Here is a 22807-nt window from a genome sequence, read left to right as displayed (position 1 = left end):
GAACTTGGCGTATCATTAATGGCGCCGTCGCATTTAATAATGTCGCCCGGGCGGTGTCATGGCGCTTGGGGTCAGGAATCAACGATTGCAACTCACGAATCGGTGAATCTTAAGTTTCGTCGTAATTGATCTGAAAACGACGATTCTAATGTGTAGAGGGACTGGCGATGGAGACAGAAATCTTGAAAGACTTTGAGACGCGATTCGCGTCTGCTACATCAGTATCAATCTGTACGAGATAATTGCAGAGCAAGAGATAATTGCAGAGACAGAAAATTTAAATTCTTACTTATCAGACCCGATATCATTACCTCTCGTGAACTTGTGACCCGAGTTAGGAGTAGTTCTGGATTTTATACTGATATTTTCGATGACCGAAGAGAAAAGAGATGAAGGTCACTGTCACACATAAGAAGCTACTGTACGAAAGTAGGACAGAGGGAAATATTGACAAACTGTTTGTAAAATGAACGAACGGACACATCAGACGATAAAATTCGACAGTCGCAGATAATCGGTCAAAATGGCGGTGACATTGTCTGGGAAGTGCGCGTAAATAGTCTGGAAAAAAAGCGCGATTTGTTAATAATTTTTTTTGGCGGATTATATAATTTTGCAAAAATGTTGTGCTATTCTCGTTTTCCAAAAAAATAGAAAATTCATGAGGACGTAGCTTTGCAAAATGATAGTGATTCAACGCTACAGAAACAATTTCATGCTCAAGTCAGCGTTCTGTTGCTAAAAGTGCAATTTCATTTTCATACAGCCACAAATCGATTTTCATCTTCAGATGACAAGAAAAGCCTCGGTCTTTGGCCTGGGTCAGTTTCACATATTCTCCACAATGAAAGCGCGCGCAGATAAATTGATCGTCTGCTGTCAGCGTAGATGAGACGACACGGGTAGCGCCTTCTGATTTCTGACAGGTGCGTTTCGGAAAAGAACGACCAGCTCTGAACAATTTTGACTGGAAAACACAAATGACTCAAGCATGTAAAAAGCATGTCATACGGGAAAGCTTACATTGAAATGCAATCAAGTGTTGCTCACGAATTAGAATAAAAAATGGACAAGACAAGAAGCCTTTGATTGTCAAAGAAAATTGCCCCTAATTTCCTTAAACATATTTTTGTTCGTCTTTACAGTAATTACGTCCGCGAAAGATTTATTTGTAAATAAAATTACAAGCGTCACCACTGAAACGAATGCTAAAAACTCTTCGCTCTGTAACTGCCAAAGAAATCTATTGTATTTTTACAATCCAACCTGCAATCGAACTTAAAATAGAATTTAGCAAACTCGTTTGTCGCACACATCGACGTGATTATATCAACGAGCTGTAAAACGAATAATTTAGAGCAATGAAAGTGATGAAAAATCAGTTTACTCAATGACAATATGAACAATCATGCTAAAAAGAAAGACGTGGTCGCATTAAGAGAAATCGGCTGAGATGCGAATCTGAAAATAGTTTTAATGGTTCATTAGTCTGCTGTACATGTAGCGAGCAAAAAGAAAGAGCCAAAACCAGGATGAATGAAAACATGGCTGACACACTTCATGGTGACACAAACAACTTATTCTGCGTTACAAGTTGTCGCGGCAAGTGGACCCTGCTTCACGTACCGACAGCATTTGCCATTGAAAAGTCGAGCACCATTGTATTTCGTTTCAATGTCCTTTATCTCCGTGCGCCAAAGTGAAGCTATTTCACGACGCACGACAACTCATTATCACACTTTCTGAACAATGTGATATACTCCGTTCTTGCAAATTCGCCTCTTCAGCGGCAAATATCAGGCGAATCACAGAGCGTGTGAACGAGAAACGCACAGGACATGAGATCCTATACATACCGCGTATAGTTCAGATGTTCATACTTGGCTAAAGCGTGTCTTCGAACCAACGAGGCATGCGTAAAATAGAAGTCAGGAGCCCATTCACAAAGCATGCACGGAGAGTTTGCACGTTTTCGCCGCATGTAAAACATTTCCCAGTGTATGTGTGGTCACACGTGGAGATATGATGATACACAAAGACAGTGACTGATACTTAGCAGTGTATTTCTACAAATGTATTAAGGTAGAACGCGCTTCGGGGACACATATTTAGACTCTTAAACTTTTACAATTCTTTTCTGATATGCCACTTGTGGGGGTTCATTCTAAAGCTCTAAGCTCGGCTTAGTTTTTCGAAATTCGAAAATTTTATTTTTCTCCATAGAGTTAACACAGGGATGGCGGCCATTTTGAATTTTAAATATCGGTAAATCTTGAGTTATTTGTTTCCCTGGTAGAAAAATTAGCACGGTGACCCCCGATTTTTATTCTTGATTTTGAAAGAGAATGGTTGAAAGCTTCTCAAGGAAAGTTTGAGCAAAAGTTTAAGTCTTTCACTTTCGAGGCGCGAACTACCTTAAAGCTCTAACGACTCTGAGAAATAGCTGTTTGAGATTAAAGTTAGCCTGTCCTTCCAATCACTGAAAATGGCGTGTTAATGTTCCTTACAATCTGTGGGCAGATAACGCGGATGAGGAGTCGTCTGCCATTCTCACAAGTGTGAGTAAAATTATGAAGTCTTCATCTAGGATTAGAAAATTTTAATGTTTTTGCTCAAACTCTCTTGGAGGAATCTCCAAGACTATTCTCTTTCAATATCAAGAATTATCATCACGGGTCACAATGCAAACGGTGCCATTCGAGAATCGTTTGTCTAAAATTTACTTATATTTGAAATTGAAAATGGCCGCTATGAACCCGTATACACCGTAAAAATAGCAAAGTCGATTTCCATGGAAACAAGACGATGAAAAGACCATCCATTCAAGGGGCTTAAAAACGACCATACACGAATAGCAGACAAGAAAGAGAAATATATTGTGTATTAGAGTGTCCCGACAGACTGTCCCCTAGGCGCTATCTAACTCAAAGTGTCCCATAGAGCATCGAAATACAATTCTGCCATATATTTAAGCGAAACGACGAGCACTTTTTAAATTTAATTTTCAGTAAATCTATTTAATATACGTTTGTCTGCCGAAACTGATTGACAGGCCGACTTTTCAAAGGAGTTAATTGTATCTGATGCAAAGATGTAAAATATCGAGCACAATATTTTAAGTTGCTTAAATTTATATACTTTCCCGCGCAATTAAAGATTGGAGACTTTCCGTTTGAATGTGAGCGAGGTAAACTCTCAATTGTACAAGAGGACTCCAGCTATAGAAGCTTCTACAACGAGTCAATCATGTCCAGTGCGTCCATTGTACGAAAACAAGTAGTTTACTCAATTATCTTTGAGAGGTCAAGGTGCAGCGATTGAAGGATAACTTTCATAGGCTGCTGAGGTATGTGAATCGCTGGTCGTCGCATAGCTGTGAAGAAACAGAAAGTCAGAAACGTTTGCCTATCGTTCAGGTTGTTGAAAAATAATTACCCCCGCGCTAGTCTCTATAATGTGTGTAGTAACGTTTTCAATACACCTGGATTAGAATATTCGATAACTTTTTAAGTAGTATGCGCCTCGAAAGTTTTGCTTAAAGTTTCCTCGATGAAACTTCAAAATATTCTCCGACCGAATTAAGAATAAAAAATAGGGGTCACCATGCAACTTTGGAAATAGAGCTAGAGAAACAAATTATCTAACATTTACCGTTATTTGAAATTCAAAATGGCCGCCATTTCTGTGTTAACTCCATGGGGAAAAATAAAAATTTCGATTTTCGAAAGACTAAGACAGTGAAAAGCTTTCTTTATTATGAGCCCCTACAAGTGGTAGATATAAAAAGAATTGCAAGAATTTGAGAGTTCAAATATATGTCCCGGGGCGCATTTTACCTTCAACCTAACAACGCATTTATTACGCAATGAAAAACGTTTCAATAATGTTGGTACAAGTGTATTAAAAGGCTTGAAAAAATCGTTTGCCTTGTCAAGTTGATAGCGATCTGTTGCGGTGTTTGAAACAGTGTATCTATTTATCTATTTATTTATTGGAACGCTACTTTAACTCACGTCCAAAGTACGCCGTCTATTATAGAAGCCGATCACGCGAGATTTAAAAGTCTGGATGACAATATAATGTCCACTTAATAGTATAGTAAATAAAATAATGACAGGGATAATGGCGGTCGAACGACACGCGGATGGATATATAGGTCTTTCCCAGGCATGAAAGTAATTGCGTCACAGTACAGTAGCCAGACATTACAAGCTTAAATCAGTGGCAATGTGACATGGCATATCAACGAGGCAGATGAACGGGGCGGCACGAACGATAAATCAAGGAAGGACAGGCGGAATGGCGAGCAGATACACATACGGAAAATTCCCCGGGCTGTGAAACATTCACAAATATCCTCTTACAGCTTAAAAAAACACAAATCTGTCGAAGAACCGTCTCTGCCTTTCTCATGTAAACATTAAGTAGTGTAGTCAGATACAGGAAAACTGAAGATCAAAAAAGTCGAAATCAAATGGCGCTGCACTTTCTTGTAATGACTGTTGCTACGCCGGGACATCTTGGTATCAATCGGTGACGTCATTGCAGTAAATTAAAACTAAATGCTGGTATTGTAGTTCAACTCTAAAATTAAATGGTGTACCGCGGGAATCTGGAATAACCACTTAACATATCCGACTTTACGACACCTGAGCTTGCACTTGTGTGTTGAGTTCGATTTAGCTTCCCCAATTCTTTTTTTTCAAAAAAATTTAATAGATTGCAGGTTTTGTGGAAAGCACGCCGACGTTTCCGCACGTTAACCCAACGACTGTGTGTCCGGCAGTCGACGTCACGTGGCTATGGCGTGGATCATATATTGTTTACTCTAGATCGAGATTCGCTGTGGCCTTTATCGCTGAAAATTACTTCGTTTGCGTAACCTGTCGCCTTTAAAATAAACTGTGTATACTATCTGTTTTGACAAGATTCCATAATTCAACGAACGTGCGTAGAATGAGTCCTCCTTATTCAGATATATTGCAGCTTTGACACTCGCTACCGTGAAACTCACAGGCAGAGATTCTAGATTGCTCCGATGAACACACTCGAACTTTCTGGCTTCAACGATCAACTGAGAAGATTGGTAATTCTTGTGTATATCATTTCCCTTAAAAGACGTCTCCCTTCCCGCCGCATAGCAGTATTTATAGTAGCGGATGCAATACCCGTTCCGGTTCAATTTTTCCAGGAAACCGTGGTTGAAGTCTAAACTTATATCCTTGTTTACAAACACTACTAAAATACACGCATCTTCATAATTCACACAACAACGCTTCTAAGCTTTGCCTGCTATCGGACAAAGTCGGTGATCTTCGGTATTTTAGCATCTTCCGAATACGCATGCATAGTATGGCTGATCAGAGCAGGGTTTCGTTCGGCGTCATTTCTAAGTTCATAGTGAACTGATGGCGGTTGTCAAAGGTGCACACTAGTGTCTGAATTGCGAGCTTTTTACCACATTTCAACGTTCTAACAGTCAGTTCTCGATTTTGGCGGCGTTATTGAACGACAAACCACAATAAGGCTTTCGCGTTCGCTTGCCATGGGAAAACTATATAGCTTTACATTCGAGGATGATATTTTAGAAGTGAGTCAATTCCCACATCTACGTAGAGAAGCACGTGTTCCGCGGAAGGAAAAAAGACTCGACTTCCCCTGGAGTGGAAATGCTCTAATTGGCAGTGACATGTGAAACAGAAACAGTATCAGATTGAGAAATTGTGGTCGAAGAGATAATCCCAAGACTGCTCTATTCCAGTTACCGAGAATTCCCTGACTACGCCGTTGTGAAATTTGGGAAATCATGTTATATGTGTTTTCGTTGCATCTTTAGAATCTAGCAAAATGTATAGTGATAAAAGTTAGTAACGGTATACAGGATGTCTAGTTTGCAATTCGACAGTCGCATAATTCCAGCTTGCTCGTCGTTGACACTATTGAAGCCGCTGCACAAGAAACCTTCATTGTGATCACAATATAAATCTTCTGACTGAATCGTCGGGTCGAATTTTCATTCGTAATTTTGATTCTCTATTTCGCTAACAACTGCCAGCCAATTGGAAGTTGATGGCCTGAGACGTGAGTCAGACGTGGGCGACATCTAGATTGGGAGTTCACGCAGATTTCTTCCCACTGTACCTTCTGGCAGGACTCGTCATTGTGCGGTAAAATGCCAAAGGAAGTGGTTTTAGGAACATGAATTCGCTCGGTGGGACGAGAAATCGCTCAAGTGCGACAGGCAAAATCTCAACGTGGGAGAGTTAACTCAGTGCCGATCACTTACAAAAATTGAACAAACTTACGAAAAGATGCATGGTCGACATACTGAAACTCGTCGGCTTTTTTAAAATCGGACGACTACATGTTCAATTACTTGCAGCAACTCTCCCGTTTACGGTGTTAATGAACTTCGCATTTGACCTCGACAGAAAGGTCAACTTGATGAATTAGGGTATGGCACGCCTCAACGCAGAAAGTTTTACCTTTTTTGTTCAAACCTTTCTCCGAGAGAATTTAAAACATTCTCTTTCATAATCAAGAAAAAAAAGCAGTCGAGGTCAAAGTGCAATGATTGTGATAGAATGAAACAATTTGATTAAATTTTACTGACATTTGAAATAAAAAAAATGGTTGCTATATCCTGCATTAACCCAGCAAAGAAGATTTGAATTTTTGTTATCAAAAACTACCCTACTTCACAGGTTTCAGGATGGTTCCGTGCCAGCAGCATAGCATAGAAGTATTGTAAAAATTTGAGAGTCAAAAAAAAGTGTCCCATTGGGCATTCTGTTTTATCTCAACAACCCAAGCAGTGAAAATGAAATATATCCATAAAGTCAGAGTTGGCATATTACTTGGGGCAATAACTCCAAAGTTGTTGATTGTACCTGCTAATAATTTATCAACGTTATTAGTTGATGGATACTAGGGCCGAAGAGGTTACCTCGCCTCGGCTTCATTTAGAACAACATTTGTAACGCGCTCATGCGTAATATGGTCACATACTGTAGGCGCTTGTGTTGATTGGATAAAAAATACACGGTACCATGGTAACAACTTGTCTGATCGCGTTGTAAATGTGTTAAGCTTTTCAAAAAGTACGAGAACACTTAAACTTAAAAAAAAAATACAGCGACCTAAATTCGGCATATATGAATTTCGTAATCATTTTATTTTCAACAAAAGCATCAAATCGACGACAAGTTGTCTGGGAATTGTCAATGTGAAATGCGTCTTACAGGATTAATCTTCAAAGTCTGCGAACTGCAGTATCACTGCTCTGCTACAATCGATGAGAAATAGCCTTCGGTAATCTTACCAATCAAAGACTTACAAATCTGTGGAATTCTTCCCATACGTCAAAAAAGCAGATGTATAGAAGCGACGCTGGGATTGTGCTACACCAGTGATATCAGCATTTAAAAGTGCATTCTTTGGCGTTAATTTATAAAAAAGCTGTTCTACCGATATCGTTTTCTCCTTCTGGCCGATAACTGGAATATGTTCACACGTTATGACAACAGTAAGCGAATGCGGCGTGTTACTTTATAATAACCTTGAACTTCTCGAAAAGAATGAAAAACATTCAAATCAATTAGACAGATTCTGAGTTATAACTCAAACAGTTGATTCAATATACAAGAGAATACTGAGGGAGACGAAGGGATGTCGACATTTCTGGACATATCTTGGTTGAACGTCTTTCAACTAAATCAGCCATGTTAGCACAATAACACCGACATTCTGAATTTCTGTGTTGGGTTAAGGGTAATTAAACTCATAAGTTCATTATTTTGCAAAAATCAACTATATGGATGAGCTATCAAGAGTTCAAGGTAGAGTGCACCTCGGGGACAGATATTCGGACTGTCAAACTTCTACAATTTTCTTTTGACCTACCACTTGTTGGGGGCTCATTTGGAAGCTCATGAAGTAAATAAAATTTTAACGTCTTAGTTTTCTGAAAATTGGTAATTTTATTTCCCCAACTAAGAGATAACACAGGGATGGCGGCCATTTTGAGCAGTTTCAGAAAAAATGAGTTTCGACAAGGAAAAAAAGAAAATCGTTCCCAAAAATACAAATATTTTATCAAGATTTCAACAAATACGGCCAAGTTTTTTTGAAAATTAGGGGTTGTTACAAATAGGGTTGAATGTTACAAATAGGGGGTGATACACCCTAGTACGTTCGGGATCAAAAGAATACCATCATATTGAAATCAATCCGATTTGTTATCAGATGTGGAGATGGCGACGTTTTCAGCCTTGCTGAATTTCTGCTGTTCTCATTAGCTGATAATCGCCTCGCTAGTGAGGCGACAATCGGCTAATGAGAAGAGCACAGAACACAAGCAATTGTAGAAAGGTCGCCATATGTGTGTCTGAATCTGATTTTAATGAAGCTGTATTAAAACAGCAATACTTTCGCCACAGCCAGCAGGGGAACCATAAACCATCCTCAATAAGACAGACAATCATGCAATATCTTGTACACCCTTATCAAGTTAACGCTAACCAACCAACCTTGTTATTTGACGTAGGTTAAATCCGGAATTCAAACTCACCACGGTACAAGCGAAACAACGTGCACCAACGCGCATGTAGATATACGTGTATTTCAATACACGTTTGAACATGCGCGTTTGTTTGTACCTTCATCATGTGATCGTTTAGCATACTGTACATGTACTTTTAAACATCGCACGTCCTTTTTAATCTTGAGTACAACCATTATGATATGTGGCTATTTTCTCAAGTTGACCCGCCATCCCGAGCAATGCCATATGTTAGTCCCCTGATTTCGGGGAAAATAAAATGACGTTCCCATCGCGTGTACACGACCGGATCGGGCTAAAGAGCAGTGGCCAAGAGTACACGTGATTCGCAAGACAAAACTATGTGCACCCATTTATTCGAAAGACATAATAGTCATTATTGATTGTATTGTGCTCCTCCTAACCAAGGAATCTCCTTGTCCAATGCATTGTCAATGCAAAGTGACACGAACGGGTTGCCAATGGTAACAGGTTGATGTAGAACTGGTTTCAATGAAAAGGAATGCGTAATTTTTAAAATCATTTTTCACGCAACTGAATTGACTGCTTGACTGCCTATCACTTGAATGACAGCGAACTAGCCAACCGACATAGTGCTGGTATTTTGGGAGGGGTCACGTGACTGGTTTGCTGATACAATTGTTCAATTGTTGCTGATTCACCTGTCGTCAGAATGCTGACGACAATATGGTGTGTACCGCGTCATTGTTGCCAAGGACATGCGTTCCTTGAACTGGCCTTCGTAGTCTCGCCTTCTGCTTTACTTCTAAGCCTGAGATCCTGACTTCTTCATTGTCATGACAACGCATCGCGTCCGCGTTGCATAATTATTACATATGTATACATTGTGCCTTGACATTCAAAAACTCTTCTTGACTTTTGTGAACTTCAACCCCTCTATGTCTTTTGCATGTTTCTCTTGAAGAGAAAGTCACTTCAAAAGGTGTGCGTTCAATGCGCGATTCTGCTAACCAACGTTGGTCGCCTCATCGGCAATATCAAATCAATCAACATCTGTCTTGCAGGAACAATAAGTGGGGAACAATTTCTTAACCGGTGGCGTGACCCTTGATGCACTTGTAGTGTAAGCGCCGTAAGCGCTGTAAACAACTGGCGTTTAATCACAGGGCTGAACAAAAGCGTTGTTTAACGTTAATTATCAAAGTAGCTAATAACATGACATGAAACCTTTGTGCAAAACTTTAAAATTAGCCTTTAATATATTGTGCTGCGATGATAAAGCGCTTCAGACGCGACGAGTATAATAGCTTTGCCATAGAAAGAGGCATTTCTCATTTACCTCGAATTCCCATGTGTGGAGGGTTAATCATCAAGTGCTGAATGGGTCTAAACTGTTGTCACCGCGTCGTAAAAGCTAAAGCCAGCCGCTGTCTTAATTTCTCAAATCTATCCGCTGGTCGTTGTGAACTACGGCCAGTTTTGTACCCATCTCGTTACTGTGAAGGTATCCACTGTCCCATAAACAGCCGAAAGAACTGACATACGGCATAATCTTCTCATCTCACTTTTCTGCACAGGCAGTCACTGATGAATTTTTCTCTTTAACCGAATTAATGACATCACTCATGAAATAACTGTACTTTTTTATCCGAATTTAGAAAATCTGCATGTCGATTGCAATGATGTATTATCAATGATGTATTATATACATCATTCAGAATCTACTTGTCATCTGACTATCTATGAAATCTGTGAAACTATGAGTAATAAGTTTTCATCTCCACTCCATCTAATTACATGCTCTGCTCTGCCATAAATGTACATTGAGTACCCGGTGTATCTTCCCTATGAAGACATTTCTAACGCGTTATATATGTCTGTATGTGTATATATATATATATATATATATATATATATATATATATATATATATATATATATTATATATATATATATATATATATATATATATATATAATATATTTCGCTCACTGCTTAGCAGTTAGAGCACTCTGAGATTGTTGGGCAGCCTCTGAAGCTTGCGTCATATAAGGGGCGTTCACTGTTGGCACTATGCTTCGCTCATGGTACGTATAGCCGTTAGAGCACTCTGGTGAGTCCATATTTTCAATCTTCGACAATGTGTAACCGTACGCTCTGTGCCCAAGTTCAGAGGTTGCCATAAAGCCATTATGGTGATAACCGGGAGGGCACATTGTATACATTTTGTGTATATATATACATGTGTGTATATATATACATATGTGTATATATATATATATATATATATATATATATATATATATATATATATATATATATATATATTATATTATATATATATATATATATATATATGGTACGTATTGCCGTTAGAGCACTCTGGTGAGTCCATACTTTCAATCTTCGACAATGTGTAACCGTACGCTCTGTGCCCAAGTTCAGAGGTTGCCATACAGCCATTATGGTGATAACAGGGAGGGCACATTGTATACATTTTGCGTATATATATATATATATATAATATATATATATATATATATATATATTATATATATATATATATATATATATATATATATATATATATATATAATATATATATACACTTGTAATTTGTGTAATATTCATGACGCTCTGCTTTTAGCATCGAGCGCTGTAATTTCCCACGAAGACATCTGTATACTTTGATATATGTATGTATGTACCTATGTATTTATGTATGTATGTATGTATGTATGTATGTATGTATATATCGAGGAGGAGAGAGAGAGAGAGAGAGAGAGAGAGAGAATGAGAGAGAGAGAGAGAGAGAGAGAGAGAGAGAGAGAGAGAGAGAGAGAGAGAGAGAGAGAGAGAGTTGAATGATCGAACTATATGTTGTTACACTATTAAACCCCCTTCAAATGCCGATAAAACTTGATAATAACGATATTCGTTTCAGAGGCAAGCTCTCTCGCTCTGCTGAAAAGCAGTATATAAACTTTACGACTTAAGAGACGCCGAAAGTGGTCGTTCGACATTTCAAATTGACAGGACGTGAACGGAATGCATCCATCCTTGATACAAACTTAGATGGTGTAGATCTTTCAACGGATACTTGAAGACTAATTTACTTCAAGTCGACGGCGAAAAATAGAATATTGAGGTAACAATCTGACCATGATGCCGATCTTCGGCCTGTCAGTCACTGACTAATTTGTAGAACCTGATTCGTGTAATGAGAACGAAAATTTGATTGTAAGTGATACTACTGCATAATTTCGTCCACCAGTAGTTTGCAGTTCACTTTAAGAAGTCAATTTAGATCTCGAAATCTCTTATCTTCGATAGTGTCTTCAAGCGAGTGATTACCCAATGCAATAAAATGACGTGTGAGGCGAACGGACCGCCTTTAACTCGATTTCTGCATAAGCAACGGTGAAGGACTGAGAATATCAGCATACGGGTACGAGTAATAGCTATCGGTTTTTCGTAATTATATTCCCGGCGTCGTGACCTTTTGACCTTCGACCTTTCGAGCCAACATCAGGTTTGCAAGAATACTTACTAGCAATGCAGTAAGCTTTCGTTCACCTATGCGCACCGTGAACGTCATACCACTGCCATCCAATCATTTCTTAACGTAGAGGCAAGACTACACCCAACATGCAATGCTTTCGATGTACTTTCTGGTGGGACAGAAAATCTTCAATAATTTTCGATAAACAGCGGCCATTTTGAATTTCACAATATCGGTGAACGTTAGGTTGCCTCTGGTACTAAAATTTCCACATTGACACATTATCTTTATTCTTGGTTTTGAAAGAGAATCGCTAAAAGTTACATTGAGGAAAGTTTGAGTAAAAATTTATGTATCTCAGTTTCGAGGCGCATACGACCATAAATTAGATTTATTGCAATTCACATGCGAACAAAATCAGTTCGCATTATAGGCTATACAGAGTATCCGTGTAAATCTAGAAATACTTTCAACGGACGAAATCTTTTATGAATGTATACATAAAACTTTAATTGGCACATTCAGTAAACAAAATGAAAACTAAACAGTATACAGCTGAGCCTTTACAATACGTTAACATTGACCGCAAAACACCCATGTGTTCAGGTCTGCTCGTATGATAATGGCTAAAATTAAGACCGCACTCTTCTGGCGCATCGTTAACCACTGCTATTTGAAATGTTGGTCCTCTCGTGTAACGATCAAGGTCGCTGGCTTGTATGTACAAAAAAGTGACCCCTTCGTTTTCCTCACAAAGCGAATTGAATGAATTTTCCAACCTTTTTGTAAAATACAGTGTTTCGTTCATCTCCCCAAATCATGCCGAAATAGTGTTCAACAGTGTTCAACTGTTCAGCGAGGCCTGTCGTGTTTTTGTTAAATTTCCAATGTTCAACGGTTATTGTAAGGGTAGAACGCGTCTCTAGGACAGATGTTCAGACTAAAGAAACTTCTGTAATTCTTTTCTGATATGTCACTTACATGTAAGGGGATCATTTTAAAGCTTTTGGAATAAGAACCTTTTCTCTCTTTTAGTTTTTCTAATATCCAAAATTTAATTTCCCCCCTCAGAGTTCATGGATGGCGGCCATTTTGAATTTCAAACATGGGTAAATTTTAGGTGATTCGTTTCTCAAGCACCAAAATTTGCAAGGTGACCCCTGATTTTTATTCTATTTTTTTTGTAAGAGATATGCTGAAAGTTTCATTGAGGAAAGTTTGAGCAAAAGTTTAAGTCTTTCACTTTCGAGACGCGTACTCCCTTAACAACTAAAGTTCTCCAGAAACACGATTTGAACTAATTTGGGATAATGGGATATTCATATTTTTCAAATTTCTCAAAAGTGTTGGATGTCAGATAGTTGAATGTTGGAATAATACAGAATACTCATAAAAACAAGTGTGTAACGTAAAAAGAAAAGCAGTTCAGCTTACATTTGCAGGTCAAAACGACCTTACTTCACCATCCAATTATCCCAAATTAGTTCCAATCGTGTTCAGACTAGAATTCATTTAGCGAAGAACGTCATCGAATAGTGTACATAATGCACTGTGGAAGCGAGTTCAATACTTGATATTGTAATATACTTATTGAAAAGAAAATGCACACGTTTTACAGGACAAAAATAATTATCAAACGTTGAGGCTACACCCAACATCAATGAATATTGGTAATTTTACACATCAATGGTAATAACTCGGTATCAATATTTGTAGGCCTGAACGGATAACCGTCATTAGTTTGTCAAAGGAAGTTTAATCTCATAAAATATTCAAAAATATTATTGAAATTTTGAAAGCAATTTTCAAATTATGATGGATCACTATAGATATAAATGTGAAATAATCACGCATTTCTTGCAAAAATATCGTCCAAATATTGTAATCTGAGTAGTCCTGCCGGCAATTTCCGGGAGTCTAATCAATCAGATACATTCCCGACATTAAAAATTAATTTTTCATCAGCAGATTGACACATATTTTGGTGCCGTTCACAATTTTACCGGCTGTTAAATTTTTATCAACTTTGAAGTCACAAGAACACGACAGCGCCAATATGGACACCGCATATCGGATAAGTGACTGTGGCGCGACGAAGAGTTAGATACCGTGTTTTAGCCGTTCGCGACTTTGTGAAAGTTGATTTGTGTTTTCATTGTTCGAAAACAAATGTTACAAGTGCCTTGCACTGTACGTGACAGAACACGTTTATGCCAAAATGACCCATTCGACCTTGTGTCGCATGGCGCCGCCGATTAAAAAATACGTATTTGTATTGTGCGGCTTGATTTAGTTGTGTTCACACGATGAAATCTAACCGGGATGTGTACATAAGCACATCATATCAAAAACACTTAGAAAAATAATATATCGAATGGTACATTTGTTCATTGGAAATGGGGTATGAATAATATGCAATTCAAGATTCGAGGTACATGAATATTGCATATTGATAAAGAATCATTAGCATAAATTTAAAAACGTAATCGAAACAATGCTCATTATTGAAATGCGCATCTAGCGCTGAGAGCAGAATTACGAAGTTACCATAGAAAATTGAAAACGGGGATGGCGCGATTCCTCAAAGCATTGCTGCCAAAGCGAAGAATGAGCCACATTTTCTTGCCAGCTAAACCTATCTCGGCCTTCTCTGCGCTACTGGAAAAAGAAAAGGATTGGAACGTCCATGAATCGGCAGACGACACCACACTGGCCGATAAGTTTGTAATCCCGCCTGCTTCGGGGACTCGTCAAGGCAACCGACAAAGAAGAACAAAACAAGACAGTGGTGTGACCTCGTCAGCAGCCCACGTCGTCCACGATCAGCTCTTATAAACCACCCAACCGTGTAAAGAGACACAAACTATACACAACAAAATTTGAAAAAAACGAACACAGGTAGTCGTAAAGAAGCAATAAAAACAATGCGTCAAAGGCTGTTATTTACTTTCACACCTGACCGCACAGCGCTTCCAATTCGGCCCACACCAGTAAATCAATTTGTCAAATATAAATCAATTTACAAGGCGGTGCTGTTGACCTTCGCGTACAGGAACCAAGGCAAATCTATCTCTCGTCTATTGTTTTCCCTCCAGGCTGCAGAATTTCCTCGGCGCCCATTCTCTCTTGCTGTTAAGATGAACAATTTTTTCAAAGAGAACTCTTAGCCTACTGCGTTCGTTGTGTCCCCATATACGTTAAGAGATCCCGCCTCTTTCCAAAGAAAAGTACAACAGACATTTTTCCCAACCGATGCACTGCATTTTCATTGAATAGAAGAACCGGGCAAAGTTTCGGCAGGTACAGCCTGTATAATTAAGAAGGATGGGGACCTGTGTTTACGAGGTCTACAAGACTGGCGGTACGATCAACGCCATAAGTATTCATCGAGTCAAGCTCCATGAAGATGCTAACACCTACATGTAAGTACATAAAAAGTGTATTATGAGACACATATTTCACAATTTTAACGAGTGGATTTGGGAGCCCTGCAGAAATTTAAGGACACGGTGTTCTTTCTGACAAAGCGAGACTTCGCGAAATCTTACCATATTTTTTAATACAGCTATATAGCTATGTTTGTGGCGTTTTACAAATCTTATTATTACGTGTACGGGTAAGTGACTTTAGCACGTCTACTGGGCCTTACGGTAGAATGCTCTCCGGGGAGGGATATTAGGATTTCAAATTTTTACAAATCTTTTCTGATTTACCACTCGTTTGGATTCATTTGAAAGCTCTTGGAGTGAGACCGATTTCTACCGTCTTAGTTTTTTGAAAATCGAAAATTCCATTTCTTCCGGTAGAGTTAACATAGTGTTAGCGGCCATCTTGAATGTCAAATATCGGTATATGGTTGGTTATTTGCTTCTCTGTTACCAGATATTGGACGGCGACCCCCTGATGTTTATTCTTGATTAAGTAAAAGAATGGCTAAAAGTTTCATTTTTTTGAGCAAAAGTTTTAAGTCTTTCACTTTCGAGGCGTGTGCTACCTTAACACTGCCGGCACCGTTGCCTAGCGATACGCGTCTTAAACTCATTTAGAAAGCGGGCAGCGCCGCGCCAATGAAAACGTTCAGGCAGTAGGTGAAAAGTGCGAACGAAACCACCGTTGATTTCGTTTCACCGTCGCTGCGAAAAAAAGCGCTCTTTTATCACCGCCAGAGCATGGCCATGTGCAGTATTTTGGTGTCATTGCCAACAGCGTTAGATTCATTCTGATGACAGGATATCATGATCAATGATACCATCGGCTTAGGTCATTACAGCTATGATGGGTTAATAAACGTGAGTGCGGAAGTGCCTTGGGCAACTGTTACTGAACCAATATGAACATGTACTACGTCACTTCAGATAGTCGGGTTCAACATATTATGGTTTTATACATTTTGTTTAAAAGGAGGAAAAACTTACCCTCGTGGCGTATAATTAAGTGCGGGTCAAACACGATACAGAATGGAAATATGTCGAAGAAGTCATCGCTCTTGATATGCCAATTTTCGCGAATCCTGAGCGTCGATCCCAGATCGCCACGGAATTCCTTGTTGTCGAAGTAGAGTCTGAAGACGGCGCAGAAAGTACTGTCCGCCTTGATGTCCTCGGACACCACCTCGACTTGGACGTCCAAATTGTAAAAGACCTTCCCGACTTGCTTCAGCTGCCCTATCGAGTAGTGCAAGAAGCCCTTCCTCTTGCTGCGGTAGAGCAGCGTCAGGCCGTGGCGCGTCTCCTCGGTGGCGAAGAAACTCGGGGGTCTGATCTTGGGGTAGCTGAATCGCAGATACTCGTGTAGGTTGTCCAGCCCGTTGAGGAAGTCCCTCATGTGTCGTCCGAGAACGCGCAGGAGTCGGTCGTATCCGTACTTGCCGACGAAACCGACGAACTCCACGCCGAAGGAGTTCATCAAATCTTGCTTCGCGAGGCAGGTGACCTCGCTGGCCGCAGTGGCGATCCGCGGGATGTGCTTCTCGCTGTAGATTTGGTGTGTTGAGAACGTGAAATTTTGTATGCCGGCCTTCTCGCGTATAAGCATCCATCTTTCATCTCCGAATCTATTCCTCAGATATTCGCAGATACTTTCAAGCAATAAACCATACATCTTTATCGAGCTTCAGCTAGTTTTACGCATATGTAGGGTCTACAACAGGCAAGATATACAATCAAACGTTAAATCCACTGCGTCGCTCCACTGGGCATGCAGACTTCACCACCCAAAGTACATTGGCTGTTCTCTCTTGCCCGCGAAAATCCGGTGCGTCATTTCCCGTAAAAGTTTTCCAAGCTGTTGTCAAACGAAGTCCCGAAGTCTGCAAAGGATGGATACGTCAAAAAGTCAATGTTCCAGCGCGATTTAACCATCTCCCGTGTCATAGCCCTTCCTCACCGGTGCCGATCGCTTGAGTGCTTAAATCAGAGCGCGAGCGATCTCATCGTCCGCTCCGAGATCTTCTGACCCCCTAAGTCAGCGAAGATTCTACCAAATTAGTATTCGTGTGAGGTGGCGTACTTGTTCCGGGCAGCTTTCTATTGTCCGAGACTGGGGCCAGACATGCACTTTCTAGGTTGCTGAATGGTGTAAAAATATATGGAGAACAATGAATATCTTGATCTGTACAGTGCAATCAATAAATGTAATAATATGTGGCAATCTTTCGGCGCTATTACTGTAATTGTGTAACTATACGACCCTGAAACTCCTACCGCGCTTTAGGCAGCCCTGGGAACCGCCTAAACTCGTCCCCGCTGGGAACAATTTTTCTGTCATACCCTTACTTTTCTCTATTCAAATAAGATCAAAACTGAAATAGCGAACATATACTTTCTCCACTGTTTGATAATTTTAGCTGTTAACTAGTGATATTTAAGCTTGTTTAAATCCCTGAAAAAAAATTCACACCAGCTTGTTTAATGATAACTTTATGGCTTGTATATTTCCGTCCAGTTCCCCATCTTTGCTGACAATCATAATATTCAGAGATATGCTGTTATCCGAACATGTACGGCACTGGAAGCACACTGCTCTCAATTATTGTGAGTTACAAACTCGTGGAGTGGACTGGTTTGACAATTATACTAAAGGCTATTTGCATTCAATTTGACAAATATCTCTCTGTGGAGTATCTCTCTCCAGTAATTAAGTTGCTTCCAGAATGTGCATGTGTATTTTGACTCCTCGATATTTAGCCAGCATATACAGCCAAAATTTGCACACTGTAAAATCTCTTGTATTTCTGTTAATTCCCAAAAAATAATAGAATCACATATCTATGGCTTTCTGGTAAATTGAAAGATTGTGTGTAATTGGATGGCTGTGCACTATAGAAAGAATATGTCAGACAGAGACAGACAGACAGTCAGACAGAAAGACAAAACAAAAATAGAACATTTAAATCCGATCATACAAAACAACACCATCTGGCTATTTCTGCGCCAAGAACCACTTTCCCTTTCAAAAAAATCGTTCTTTTCATTGGCTTTCTTCAAATGCATAGAAAATTGCAACTCCAAAACTGGAAATTGCCATGGTGTTCGTACCGATACTAGGGAAACGAAACCAGAACAGGATAGCGTACAGGCTGCGTTTCCAAAGTGTGCTCGGATTTTATCTTTGACGGCTGATCAAATACCGATTTAGACGAGAAGGCTGTCTAACATTTCAGGATGTAAATAAATGTATGTAGGTCGATTTGTTGACATGTTATGATACTAAGGTGTATACTGTATAAAAATTTATATGTGCATTGTTGGAAAGAAATGTTCAAAATAGGTCGCACAGCTCAGAGTTCACTCTCTCGTAAACGACGAACGGTTCCATCATTCTGCTAAGCTACCGATAACTTTTCAAAATGTCGTTGTCAATAGAATCGCCGTATCTTTACCGCTTTACCTTATGCGGAACAAAATACTCACTCAAGTAACCTACATGGTATTTCAATATCTGTCCCGTTTGTTAATTCACTTGCTGCATTTTAAATAAGGTTGCAAGAGGCAATGCGCGTTATAAGCTGCGAGTCTATATGCTATGCAGACTAGCCGCGCGGTTTCTGATTTCCTCTACAACTGCGTGGGACGCATCCCTACGTCTCGGACTCAACGGCCGAGTATTGCAATTCAACGAGGAATCTTCGCGTGTACGTGTGTGGGAAGTTGGACGCATATTTTCCGTGTCTCTCATCACTTCCTCCTCCATTTTTCACCACAGTTGTTTTGGAAATCGAGGCGAAGCCATTCAGCGAAAGGGCGGTCGTGCGCGTCGAACACGCGCTGCGGGTACATGGAGATTCGGCGCTCAATAAGACGGCAAGTGGGTATACCCATCGAATGTCTGCGCTCTCAACTGGATGAGAAAGTAACCCAAATGTTTTGAGTCTCATTTTACATGTAAGTAAAACAGAAGGAAGCAATTAATGAAAATATTCAGTACGCAAAGTATGCTGCTAATCAATTTAACATGTTATGTTTTGCCATTTTGCACGTATACGATATTTTTGGTATCTTATGGAGTCGCCAGGTTGGAAAAGTTCCATAAAAATTTATGGGTGTCCTTCAGCATGCCCCTTGGACAACTTTTTTGTTCCCGCTTACATTTAGTCCAATGCGAATTTGTCGTCCCAATAAACATTGCTACAAATTAGATCTGACAACAACAATAGCAACAAAAACAACAACAACAACAACAACAACAACAATAATAATATTATAATGATAATGATAAATAACGTCTTAAATGAATAAAAGTCAACCTGTAGTTGTATATACATTTTGGCGGGAATGTTTCGACAAAAGCATTGAAAGTGTCGTATGTCTATCACATCTTTAACCTGTTCGCCCCCCAATGGCCTGTAAACAGGTCCACATTCACCATTGATGACAATGGATTTGGGCCAAACCATGGTGGTGAAAAGTTAAACATCTATTATCATTCAACATTGTGTCAGTATCTGAGTATCTGGGTTTCTGCTATACACTATCAGCCCGATTATACTCAATTACACGTCAAAACTGTTAAATTCGCTAATAGCTTAAAGTAATTTTCAATCCCAGGTTCTTGCATTAGTGGAGTTCTACCACCCTCCCTGTCAGACATTTGGCCAGTATGATGTTTGATTTCTATAACATTAATTATACAAACTGATCTCAACCTTTTGTCACCTTTTGCTAGTCCTGCAAACGGAGTTTATACAAGCGTTTGATTGACGGTCGGTTCAAATCGCCAACGGTCATTGATTCTTCACCACCAACGCTCGAATTTCCTAAAAAATTGTCTTCCAGTCGCCTTAGAATTTGAATATAACCACAGAGTTCGATCGGTAGCAGCTTCGCGCTGACCGCTTGGCAGTCTGTCTATGTTTTTGCGGCCGGAGAAAACTAAAAAGTGACATTTTCTGGAGCGTGTGCCCTCGTGTTGCCTGTTTGGTGTCCACTTACACAGTGAACGTCGCCATAGCTTCGCGTCCTTTTATTATTTTTAGTCCCCGCGGACGAAGTCCGGCGGGGACTTATAGATTGGGTCCCGTCTGTGCGTCCGTCCGTCCGTCCGTCCGTCCGTCCGTCCGTCCGTCATCAACAGTTTCTCAGACACTGCTGAACCAATTTCGTTCAAACTTGGCACAAAGGCATAGCACTATGACCTACAGATGCACGTCGATTTATTTTGTGATACGATTGAATTTGGCCGCGAGGCGGCCATTTTGTTGCGATTTTTCATGTCTTTGGACCATAACTCAGACATCCTTGAGCAGATTATCTTCAAACTTGGCACAAAGGCATAACACTATGGCTTTCATATCCATGTCAAATAATTTTGCGATATAATCCAATATGGGCGCGAGGCGGCCATTTTGTTGCGATTTTTCATGTCTTTGGACCATAACTCAGACATCCTTGAACAGATTCTGTTCAAACTTGGCACAAAGGCATAACACTATGGCCTACATGTGCATGTCAAATTAGTTTGCGATACAATCCAATATGGCCGCGAGGCGGCCATTTTGTTTGCGATTTTCGTGTCTTTGAACCATAACTCAAACATCCTCGTACTGATTCTGTTCAAACTTGGCACAAAGGCATAACACTATGGCCTACACATGCATGTCAAATTATATTGCGATACGATCCAATATGGGCGTGAGGCGGCCATTTTGTTGCGATTTTTCATGTCTATGGACCGTAACTCAGACATTCTTGAACCGATTCTGTTCAAATTTTGCACAAAAGCAAAACAGTATGCCCTTCATATGAACACCAATTTATTTTGTGAAATGATCCAATATGGCTGACAGGTGGCCATTTTTTTGCGATTTTTTCATGTCTTTGAACCGTAACTCAAACATCCTTGAACCGATTTTGTTCAAACTTGGCACAAAGGCAAAGCACGTACTATGGCATGCATATGCATGTATCAATTAACCTTGCGATAGGATCCAATATGGCTGCAGAACTGCCATTTTGTTGGAATTTTGCATGTCTTTGAAGCATAATTCAAAGGTCATTACACCCATTTTGTCCAAACTTGGCACAAAGATCAAGCACTATGGCATACATGTCAATTTTCTTCGTGACATGTTCCAATATGGCTGCCAGATTGTAAATTTTTTTCCAATATCTCTGCCCAATGGTCATTTTTGAATTTTTTCATGTCTTTGAGGCTTAATTATATGCAAATATTCCTTAACCAATGTTGTTGAGACTTGGTACAAAGATAAAGTACTATGTCATACCGGTACATATGCATGTCTACAAATTTTGTGCTATGATCCATATGGTCAAGAGACAGCCATTTGATTACAATTTTGGTGTGATTTTTTTATGTGTTTGAAACATAAACATGGGTCACTGTCCCTCGATGGACTGATTTTGTTCAAACGTCATACGAAGATAAAATACTATGGCTGCATTCTTGTGCACATTAAATTGTTTCATTATATGATCCAAAATGGCTGATGGCTGATTACAACAACATACCCAATCCCATAGCATTTCGAAAATTCTACCAAACCATGTGTATAGTATGTGCCGTCATGACACTAGAGGCAGTGAGGGCATCGTTATGTGTGATGTAATCAAAAGTTCCTTCAATGGTCATTACTGGCAGAGATAGGTCAATTTTATTGAACGTTCCTCAGATTACTTTATTATGCAAGTCACAGGCCTGATGCACCCGTTGCATCAATGTCATTCCACAGCGACCTAGACCACAGCTACCTAGACACCAAAGATTATAACAAAATGGACAAGCGGGGACTGTGTCATCAACGATGACTTGTTTATTAAAGGGAGGCTCCGCCTTTAAGTGGCCGTGAAAACGAAGGCGATACAATCTCAGAACAGCGCCGCAACATTATTGGTTTCAAACACATACGATGTATTCCGAGCTAGGAGAGCACATGTGCACACCACTCGTTAACATTACCAAACTCAACTCTATTCGAAGAGAGCGCTTTTGTCGATTTTAAAATCAATTTGTTAGTTTTCTGGGTTAAGTACCATCAAACGAACGCTTTAATCTCTTTTGATTTCCTTCCATCGGCTTCTTGCGCCCAGGGGCATGTTTAAGAATTTCTCCCCGTCTGAGTTATTTTCTTCGGTCTGTCGCTCAAGCGATTCGACACGTCAGTGCCAGTCTATGTGACTTTATACTGAGCTTAATTTGCGCCATAGATCTTATCATAAGATACAAAGATAAGATTAACCTCTTTCCTAATTATATTCGAATCCCAATTAATGTCAGACCAAGTTGTAATTCACTCTCTTTTGTACACTTTTTTTCACGGCACATGGTCC

The 22807-nt window shown here is 39.7% G+C and overlaps 1 protein-coding gene across 2 annotated transcripts in view; it reads right to left on the bottom strand.

The window, feature by feature from the left end:
* Nucleotides 1–22807, bottom strand: part of LOC139130189 (soluble guanylate cyclase gcy-31-like) — a 130411-nt gene that overhangs the window by 56268 nt on the left and 51336 nt on the right. The window contains exon 1 of one of the 2 annotated variants that reach the window (XR_011551813.1): nucleotides 16439–17475. Coding sequence is in view for 1 of the 2 variants with exons in the window: in XM_070695939.1 (XP_070552040.1) it covers nucleotides 16439–17123 (685 nt within the window). In the remaining variant the exon portion in view is untranslated. Of the gene's footprint in view, nucleotides 1–16438; nucleotides 17591–22807 lie in introns of those variants that run through there. The other variant, XM_070695939.1, reaches the window with a different exon arrangement.

This window comes from Ptychodera flava, chromosome 1, assembly GCF_041260155.1.
Source record: "Ptychodera flava strain L36383 chromosome 1, AS_Pfla_20210202, whole genome shotgun sequence".
In the NCBI taxonomy this organism is placed as follows: Eukaryota; Metazoa; Hemichordata; class Enteropneusta; family Ptychoderidae; genus Ptychodera; species Ptychodera flava.
This window is presented reverse-complemented; position numbering and strand designations above follow the sequence as displayed.